Here is a 10,738-nt window from a genome sequence, read left to right on the forward strand (position 1 = left end):
CAGCAGCCAAGTCACACAGGAGATGATAAAATGTCAGACTCCTGGCAGTACAAAATGGCAGCTGAATCCTGGCAAAATGCCAAACTGTTCAAACAGTGAATTGAGGAGTACACTGGGCCATAATTATGATTAGCATAATAAGAGAGTGGTACAACAGCTACCTAGTTACTCTGAAGGGTCATGGAGGAATCATAACAAAGCAAAGTTTTAAGGAGAGACACAAAAGAAAACAATGACGTAGGCTGCTCGGTGGGTTTTACCCGGAGGCTCTTCCATGCGTGAAGCGCGACCCGGGAGAAAGTACAAAGACTGTTTAAGAGATCAGGCTCTGAATCAAGAGCGGCCGGCCGTGCCTGCAGAACTCAAACAGCTCCACAACATATAAAAGATCATAAGAAAAGTGTGACACTGAAGACAAAGGACCTTGTGAGAAAAATAGGCTGCTTGTGTAAATCTGAATAAAACCTGGGTTCAATAGAGTCAGTCAAGTCAGTCAAGATTTCTTCCTTTCTAACCAGAAAGGATCGTTTTCTCTTTTCCTCATATAAAGCAGAAGAGATAAAAATATGAGAACACATAACAAACAAAACCTAAACATTCTCATATTGGTATGTTTTCATTCTGACTATCAAATAAGCAATATCTACAGGTCTATAGCTTCATGCAATTAGCCAGCTGTCTGGGTGAAATTTATCAGAGTTGTAACAGAAGAAACATGGAGTTTCATACAAAGCTATATGGATAAGAAATATTTCTAGATTCACTGTACTTTGTACATCTGCCAGAATACATAAACAGAACTGAAGTTTACAATCAGAAGTTCTCTTTTCTAATAGAAAGCTCAGAGTTTTCACTGACATCTGAGTTCCACACAAGTCACTGAGAATCTGTGTCTTAAAAAAATACCCTTATTTTGTAGGCATAATCTGGTCCTCTATAAACAGAAATTTTACTGTTTACACATTGTCACCTCCCTTTTTCTCTATGCTGCTTCTGTTTCTATTAACCTTTTCCATCACCACAGACATCAAGGACCCTGCACATAGGAAAAATGCTTCTCCTGAGGCAAGGTCAACTTCCTCCCATACAAGACAACTGTATGCTGTATCCTCAGTGTCATCCATCAAGACGACCAAAGTTACAAGCTAATATTGTCATTAAGATTCTTCATCTCATTTGTTATCATATGATATCAAGACACAGTATGAACTAGAGGTGTGCCTTTTGGATTTTAGAGGCTAATGTAGCCAGACAAGTAAAACCCCTACCCTTGTATCTTCCCCTTGCTTTAAAATACAATTTCTTACCTATCTAAAATCCACAAAGTCAAGGGATTCTTCTATCTTGGAAAAAAAAAATAAAAAACATGCCAACAAAACACAACCCTTGATATCTGTCTAACTGAATTCTTTCTAAGCACCTCTCTCTACACCAACAGGAATGAAATCCACCTTCAGAATGTAATAAGCTTACAGTTTCCAACAGCAGGCAACCCCATAAGGGAGATCATATTCTTCTTCTCAGTGAAATATTTCTAACGTCATAAATCCTTCCTGACAGCAATATCTGACAAACACAATTTTAAATTATGCTTTTTCTAGCTTAATCACAGCTTTGCTATGTACACCAACAGGCTCTGACACGCACTGGTGCAAGCTAAGCTCAGGGACATACACCTAAGGCACACATCTTAATTCTCATTTGGAGTGTTCGTTGTAAACTATCATAATGCCTAATTGGAACAATTTATCCTGTGAAAGTGCATTAATCAGTAGTGTATTTCAGAACACAAATTCAGGGAAGCACACAGTGATTTTCCCAGTTAGAACAGTTGCCTATTAAACTTTCCACCTTCTTGTTAATAAACATTGTATTTTATATCATTTTAGAACATCCATGTATTCCCAGGAATAGGTCTGTATCTAATGCAACATACTTATGAAGAAAAATGAGAATCAGCATCTCTCTTGCCCAGTAATTTTGCATGAATGACTATATACACAGTAACGAGAGGAAAAAAGATACACTACTGTTAAATACTATTAGGACTGAAGAAGCAAGAGAACATACTCTATTTGCCTTTCAAATGCAGACTCCAAAATGCTGACTGGTAGTGATTCTTACTTCTGGATTTTGCTACTGTTCACAGCTAAATGCATTACAATCACAGAACACATGTCAGCGTGTAGCGGGAACCAAGATCTTTGCTTTATAAAAAATTGTACTTTGATAGTAATGAAAAAAAAATCACAGCTAATTGTTCTATATGTAACATCAATCTGTTAGCAACCATAGGACAAATCCAGGAGTTCTGGTCACCTCTAGCTCACCCTTCCTGTAACTCAGAAAAAGAAATAACGCAAGCTAATCAACTGTCAGACTGACATGTTCAAACTAGTAATCCTGACTTGTTCATTTAAACAAAAGGTAAGTCACTTACAGAACTGGATGAACAATCAGCTCTGGACTATACGATTTGATTACTGTTGCTGCATCTTTGGTACAAAACACATGGGATAAATCTGCACCCTAAAAAAGAAAATTTGCAGAGTTATCAGATTAATATGTAATAATAACTTTGTAATTCCAAAGTCTAATCAGTGAATAATTTACATAAATTCTTACTCCTCAGTAGTTAAAGCAAATTTTGGCTTGGACTACCATGCAATGTTTTGGAGTTTTTTGGGTTTTTTTTTAATCTAACTTTCAATGTATCTTTTCTGTTTCTCACTGACAGACTGGGTAAAAACACAGATTGTGAACCTTTACATGAGAAACGTTTCTCATTTGAAGATCTTTTTAAAAAGACTAAAATGTCACATATACAATAAAAAGAAAGGCAAAAGAACACTGTTGAGCAAGAGACAAACTACATTGGAGAGGAAAAATAATACTGTAATATAATTGCAAAATATAGCTATGGCAATCTATGAGAACATCTCCAGTCCCATCATTTGTACTCAGTGGGCCAACTCCATACTAGTTAAAGAGCGGCAAAATTTCAACAACATCCCTTAAGCTAAATAAACATTAAAGCTGAGGAGTTCAGCCTCAACTCAAAAAAATCAGACATACACCTAAAAATTATGTAAGCAGTGAGCAGAAAGCCTGATCTCATATCTGTCTTGCATATTGAAATTTCCCAAGGTTAAGTGTCTCCTCTGCTTTATTACTAGACTTTTACAATTTCAAGCTACTAAGCAATACAGAGATTTGATCCTACGACTCTTCATGTGCAGATGGAATGATCTAAGACCAAGTGACTGTATTTGCACATAGGGAACAGAAAGCTGAATGGCATTAATATCTTATATAAGCTCATTAAATAATACTATTTTCATTTTAAATCCTTGAGGGACTGCATCAAGAGCAGGGATGGGTGGAAATACCTGGGTTGGTTACCTACTTATTAAAATACATCTTCAAAAAGAAAAATATACACAATAAACTGAAAGTACTGACACACTCTATGTAAAGTACTAACAAGTATGCAAGTTCTGTTTGCATTTGAGTAATCACCACTGTATTTATATAATCTGCAATAAATGTATTTTAGCCAGTTAATATGTCACTAAAATAGGGAAGCTCATACTTCTAGGAAAAAAAAAAAGCTTAGAAAATACTTCAGCTAAAGATTATAATGTAAATAAAACATGCTACTGAAAATTACATTAAACTCAAACAACATTATGTAGACTTACAGTATATAAGCATTTTACTAGCCTAAAGCTGTAAGTTTGGAAACTTAACTTCATTTAACACACTTATCAGGTCCAGAGAAAAAAAAAATGGAAGAACCGACTGCAACACTGAAATCACAACTTTAAAACATTTAAGTTATTTTATTGTTCACTTTTGGAGAATATTTCCTCAGTTTTGAAATTTCCTATCTGAGTTTCTCATAAAACAGTTTTCCCTCTGAGATTTTCAATTTTTTGATATATGTCTCACTTTATCATCTACAGAGAAAACACTTAGAGAAAACCTAGCAAATGACACATATTTACCAAGTACTTCAACAAATCCAGAACTAAGGATTTTCTCTGTTACTTAGATGACCTTTTGGAATTCAAATGTCATGTGCAGCACAGACCGAATGCTTTTAAAAAATGGCACTTAGCCAATACAAATTGTGAAAAGTTCGTTTTGGATTGGTAGAGAAGAACACATACCACTTTGAGAGCTGTAATTGCAGCAAAATACGGTGCTCCAGTGTATCTAGAATGAAATACAGTTTAGGTTAGGAAATGCATTCAAGAGATTAGATAATCTGGAAGTCAGCCTGGCATAATGAGGTTCCAAACTTAAGAACAAATTTTAAAAAAAGCTCTCTTTTGTTTGCTCTAAAAGACATAAAATCTGAAGCTTGCTTTGATTTTAAAGGTGTAGGATTTCACCTTAGCAACCTGATCTTTTCACAGAAATATTTATAAAGATCATACCATAAAAAAGTAAACTCTTCTCAGACAACCAACTAAAGGTCTAGAGACAAAACAAGAATCCAGCACTGTTTGCAAGCCAAATGTGGTATCTGTGACCTGTATCAATCCCATCTGGTTTAGGTACTTAACAAAAGTGCCTAAACTGTGATTCCAGTTGTCCTAAATTCTATGAAGTCTGAAGAGAGAGATATGGACAGAATCACCCCCCAGAAGTTCCTATTTCTGCCAAGAGGTAAGAAGCTAAGCCCATTAGACCAACAGGAAAACTAACTCTTGGCTAATCCTCCCATCTATAAGACAGCACCTTTTCGCTCTTTATAGAGTGTTCATTAATGGCAGATGTCCAACAGAAGATCCCTTTTACAGGAGATTTCAGAAGGGAAAAATGAAAACCAGGAAGGTGTAGTGGCTCCTTCAAAGTATTGTGCAGCTTACTGAATGGGGCCAAGAAAATAACAGAGCATGTTTTATTTCTAGGTCAGTACAACATATAACTCATTTGTGCTGTAGTTCTTTTTTCCTCTGAAATGTGCTACTGCTGTTTCTTCAGAACATAAAACAAGATATTGACAGAATCTAGTAAACACCACAACTTATCAAAATTAAAAGCATGTAGTTAAGAAAATACTCTATTCCTGATTTAAGAGACCTAGTTCCCAAGATATAAAGGAAAAAAAACAGATGTGCTACTGTCTTGCTCTATTCTACTTATTCTATAACTTCATCATGTGATGGGAAAAGACAGAAAGCAGAGAGTTTAGTGCTCAAAAAAAACAAAGAAGGTAGACAGACACAAACAGCATTCCAAGTTTCAAACACATTCAACACAAAATTTCAGAACACAAATGCATGGGAACAATTATTTTGTAAGAAGAAACACACTCTTTTGTAAATATGGATGGTCATGATGATGGACTAAGCAAAGCTTGTTAGAAAACACCCATGGTTTAAATGTAAGGTGAGTTTGAATGGCTTCCGCAAGTACTTATGACATCCTCAAACTCTCTCAGAAAGAAAAAATTGAATTTGTTTAACTTACTCTCGACATCCTCCAACAATGCCTATACGTCCATCTTGACCTTTATGCCTTTTCCCTGTTAGAGGAGGGATAACATTGCGTACCAGCTGAAAAATATTCTCCATGTCCTTTAGAGAGTGTGTTCTGTGCAGTGAAAAAGATCTCTCTATAACTGAAAAGAAGAAAGTAAGTGTTAAAGTATGCTCTTTCTTAAAACTACCATCAGCATTTCTTTTAAGCACTCAAACACTAACAAAATCACTCAAAAGATATAAAAAGTGACATACTTCTAAAAAAAAAACAAACCCAAATGCTTTGTCACTTAGAGGCCTCTAAACCAGTGAGTAACCAGGGAAGGTGGTATTCTTAAAAATAAATTCAGGGTCTGATGCAGACTGCTCACAGTCCTAATGTAGGGCTCAGGTACAGAAAGAAACAACAGCCCAGAACAATTATAGGAACATTTTGTAAGTAGGAATATCTTCTTAGTTCAGCCTGAAATGGCTTCCATAATTAAGCTCAACTGAAACAGGTACACTTAGTAAGGACTAAACACATTAGACACAGAGCAAGCACAAAGCAACTAAAACCACATTTCAAATGTACACCCTACCTTATTTTTCTCTTCCCCTTAAAGACTTCCACATCTTATCAGAATCAGGGCCTATCTCACTGCTTTTTTAATTTGCTAGGTGGTTACAAAGCATAATTAAAGTCTTTCAGCAAAACTATGATTCAACACACTAGATGCAAACATTACAAATACCACACAAAGAAAATTTTTAGCTATAATGCAACTACAGATCTCTGATGCAAAGCCAAAAGCCAAGCTACACATTAAAACAACTGCACGCTCAAAAGTCCACATATTCAAATTATTGTTTCAAAAGATTACAAAAATTTGGAAGAAAATAAAGTATTTCAGCAAATACTAAACAGTTTACTTATCATGGGACAAATCTGAAGATCAGTAAATACACTAGAAGAGTGAGTTCTTGTATTTCAACCAAGCTTCTCATTAACTATAATTCTGTTCAGAAGAGTCATTCATTTAAATGTTAATATTAGTCTCCTAGACTGTAGCTATGCTTACTTTCTTTTTTACACATCTTGTGGAGAGCTTTCAAAGAGCTGCTTAATACTAATACATAATTATGTAAAAAATAACTCCCACGTTACTCCTTATTTTCAGCTGTATACAACTTGGTAATGCTAGCCCCCAACTTCAAGATCTAGAAGGGAAAAAAAATAGAGAAAAAACTGTTCCAGAAATATTTTAAATAATAATGGGGAAAAAAAATTGTAATAAACAAGAAACTCCACATCTCTGCATTATCAGCTGAAAAGCATCTTTTTCTCTGTCTTCCACAGAATCTAAAACTAAACCAGACCCACTAATCTTCAGTAATAAAATGCCTAAGTGTTCAATAATGATAAATACTCCTGGCTGATCTTTTGCATTTAAAATCCTTCCAGAAGACAAGTAACCCATTCCTCTTGAGATTAAAAAAAAAAGAAAAAGCCACCCTGTTTTGGATTATGACGAAAATAGCATCACAGTGACCCAGAGGAGAACAAAACACTCATCTTCACTGGAAATAGGGCAGATCTTTAATTTAAAAATCACACTTCACACACTCACTGGTTTTCAACCACACATGAAATATATTTATCATGTAGCTTATAACCCTTAAAGCACAATTCTGCTAGAAAGGTACTCTGTTTCTTCGGTGCTGTTTATGTAAACATAAAGTGATTGCATAATATATGTATAATAAATTGAAAGAAAACAGAATTATGCAAAAAGCAATTCTTAAGAGAGCCTATTTACCAACAGAAACACTAAGGTATCTTTAGCTATGAAGTGAAATCCTAATTCCTTAAAAGATGTGCTCCCTGAAGCATCATTTTCACATTTTATTATAAATGCTTTGTTACACCAATTAAAAGATTAGAATCCCGAGTTGCTCTCCCTACACTTAAACATATATAATGCATTTCTGCATAGTGTTACGTTCTTGCACACCTACATAACGAAATCCAGCACAAAAAGCTGAACTCTAGTATCAAGTCTTTACAGGTAACGAAACACTTTCAGCCAAAAACCTTTCAGAAGTATTGGTGAGGCCTTGGTAGATACCCTCACCACAGTCTAGAACCTCAAAGTATTTCCTAAGGAATTTTCTAAAGCACTTCAGATTTCCTTTCAACTTACAAGTGGAAACATTTAAAACACAGAATCCTTACGTACATCATAGTTTGTCTATGAAAGTGCCACCATCAAGGAACGCTACAGACCAACTACTCACTCAAAAAGAAACACAACTGAATCAGCCAGCCTAAACCCTCCCACCCCCCCCTGCATTTCACAGGGAAACACACTATGGAATGTAGGACTGAAAAAGCTCCAAGAACCCCTCAGGAATCAGAGAATGCCCTTCAGGATCCAGCACGCTGGATTATTATTCAACACTGAGGATGGAGTGCTGTTGGTTTTTTTTCTTCTTTTCAAACCCCACTTTTTCTTCTAAGCCGTGTGAAATTCAGAATTAAAATCAAATGAGACTTGTTTCATTTCCACACAGCAGGCTTCAAGCACCCAACCCCAACTGACTCTGGTCTCAGCACTGACAAGAGTATCCCTGTTTTCCTCCTGCCCATGCAGTCTACCTCCACACACAAACAGACTACGGTAAAGATAAATGACACGGAGCCACAGAACCCGACAAGTCTGTTAGTACTAATGTCTGATTACCAATTTCTGCCCCAAACATAATGTATGGAAGGAAAAGTCTGTGCATAAATACCAATTCTAGAGTTACTGTTTTGCCTTTTTCTTTAAAATAAATTCAGACCCCAAAAGAATTTATAAATGAACCAGTGTAGAATAAAAATGTAAGCCAGTATTTTAACCTTCTATTATGCCTACTACAATAATATGATCTTTAAAATAGAAGATTCAGAATCTTGATTTAAAGAAATTTATTTTAAAGAAGCTGAATTTTAATGTTTGACTTACTTCAGTGCAGGAAAAACTCCACTCTTTTCCCAGCCCTGAAAAAACATATGCACAGCCTCAACTTCACATACTGGGTTAGGCTTGGTAACTTCAATAGCAGCAAAATTTCCACTACAAGGTATCTAATGTTTCCAGACAGCTTTCAGCAAATGTGCTTCTTGCCTTTCACATATAAACCTTCTCCTAACTTCACTTCACAGCGATGTGAACATCGAAAGGAGTCCCCGATGTTTATCGGGTTTGAAAAGCACGACTTTGCTCATTAAGATTCGTTAAAACTAATGTGTCTGTATTAAAGAACAAGTACAATGGTACAAATGACATTTCAATTTTGTTTTACATCAGACAAACACCTTCACCACAATATGAAATAATTCCAACTATTTTTTATTCTCAAAAGCTACTTACTACCAGTGCCTTCACACAGAAGTTCTAAACAAACCTAGCTTTTATTTATGCTATAGAAGGAAGTACCTATCGGTGGAGAAAGTGCTGCTGTCATAGCATTATAATTAAAGTTATCCCCATATGAACGATGATTCGCTCTCTGAGGTGGACTTGCTGGTATAGACTGTGACCTTTGTGATACCGTAGAAGAAATTCCTGCCAACATCTGTCCCAACATCTGTAACATTTGTAGCTCTCGAGCATGCTCGGCTTCCCGACGCTTGTCCTCAATTTTGAGCCTCTGCTCTTCGTATCTGTAAAATTTCTCTTCTGTATCCACACTCTGCTGCAGGAATTTTTCCATCATTTTATCCAATGTTAAATTTGCATGGCGTTTTTTTGACCTTTTGGGCTGACTGAGCGGTGGGGTAATAGTTGGAGCATTGATTTCTTTAAAGCCTAAAACAAGAAGAGAGAGAATTATGTTTCTGAAGAAAAATAATTGTATAAGAAAGCAGCAAAAAAATCTCCCTGGGAGACGTGCACCCAATGCATCAGAAAGTTGTTGTACTTTTTAGACGTGGACTGTAATTATTTAATATATTTTAATTTCAGAGTACAAAAGCAAACCCACAAGCTTCTACAAAGTTATAAAGGTAAACATGAAAATCACACAGGCATCTTTTAATTGTTGTAGTACTAAACTTCAACAATAGGAGTCTTTTTGATCTTCTAAAAAGGTTTAAGTGAAGGCTATTAAACAGTATAGCTTCATTTGTGTATTGCAGGTAATTACATTAATCTAAATGTCTGTTGGCATTCTGGATTTGCATTTCAAAAGCACATTAGTGTAAACAACTCTTTGATGGGGTTTATGTGTAATGAGAAGGTTGGTTAAACGTCAACCAATTGGCTGATTCCTCAGTGATGTCAACTTCTGAAGACAGGTTCACGTTTGTATTAAAACCACAGCGTTAATCTAGATTTAAAACAAACAAATAACACTGCCCCTCCCCACCTCCTCTCAACACAAATAGGGAGCTGAGGGTAAAGAACGAGCGAGGGAGGCTTTATCTAAGGGCTGCTTCTGTCCACAAGCCCGCTGAAGTTAGCAGCAGCGTTTCTGAACCAACTCTAGCAGTTAATTACATAAAAGCAATCCCCTAGCTTTCTGGCCTATCTGCAACAACAAGCAGATTTTTCAGGTATTATCGTCATCATCATTTTAATACCGATTAACAAAACTGCACGTTAAGTCTACAGGGAACGGGAAAATCCTCCAGCGAGAAGGACGCCTATTTTCTCGCACAGCGCTACCTGACACTTTGCCTTGATAATCTCTGCGCTAGTTTTCCACTGGTTTCCCATTGATCAACACCGAGAAAAACTCACTATGGTCTCCGTGCCCCAGCATCTCCCCCTACCCGGTCTGCAGCATTACCCGCACGCCTCCCCCCCCGCCTCCTCAGCAGCCCCGCTCCCCTTCCAAGGCGGCGTTCGCGGGAAGAGAGCGGGGAAAAGCCGTCGGGGACAAGCAAGGTGCAGGGGAGGCGAGGGGCAGGATAGGTGCTAAGGCGGATTTCGGAGCTGAGAGGACGGAGCGGGAGGGAGGAGGGCAGAGCATAAGCCGCTAGAAGCGCGCTTAGCTGGAGAGAGGCGCCGGTAGTTGGGCTGAGAGAGCCCGGGGGGGCCGCGCTGCCCGCGGGGTGAGGGAAGGACACTACTCACCGTCGCCCGGCGGCACGGGGATGGCGAAGGGAGGGCACTCCACCTTGATGGGGTGGTCAGCGTAGGAGGAACACTCCCCGGAGTCCTCGGTGAAGTTGTCGCGGGGGGACTCCAGCTCGGCGTCCTCTTCCAGCTCGGCGTCGA

At 37.5% G+C, this 10,738-nt stretch overlaps 1 protein-coding gene across 1 annotated transcript in view; it reads right to left on the bottom strand.

Annotated features, from left to right (window-relative positions):
- Positions 1-10,700, bottom strand: part of CARKD (carbohydrate kinase domain containing) — a 49,128-nt gene extending 38,428 nt beyond the window's left edge. Inside the window, exons 1-5 of the mRNA XM_009997920.1 lie at positions 10,595-10,700; positions 8,954-9,325; positions 5,482-5,632; positions 4,173-4,218; positions 2,441-2,529 (exon numbers count right to left, since the gene is read on the bottom strand). Coding sequence (XP_009996222.1) covers positions 2,441-2,529; positions 4,173-4,218; positions 5,482-5,632; positions 8,954-9,233 — 566 coding nt within the window. The 5' untranslated portion in view covers positions 9,234-9,325; positions 10,595-10,700. The remainder of the gene's footprint in view (positions 1-2,440; positions 2,530-4,172; positions 4,219-5,481; positions 5,633-8,953; positions 9,326-10,594) is intronic.
- Between the last annotated feature and the right edge of the window lie 38 nt (positions 10,701-10,738).

This window comes from Chaetura pelagica, unplaced genomic scaffold (assembly GCF_000747805.2).
Source record: "Chaetura pelagica isolate M959 unplaced genomic scaffold, ChaPel_1.0 scaffold123, whole genome shotgun sequence".
Taxonomy (NCBI): Eukaryota; Metazoa; Chordata; class Aves; order Apodiformes; family Apodidae; genus Chaetura; species Chaetura pelagica.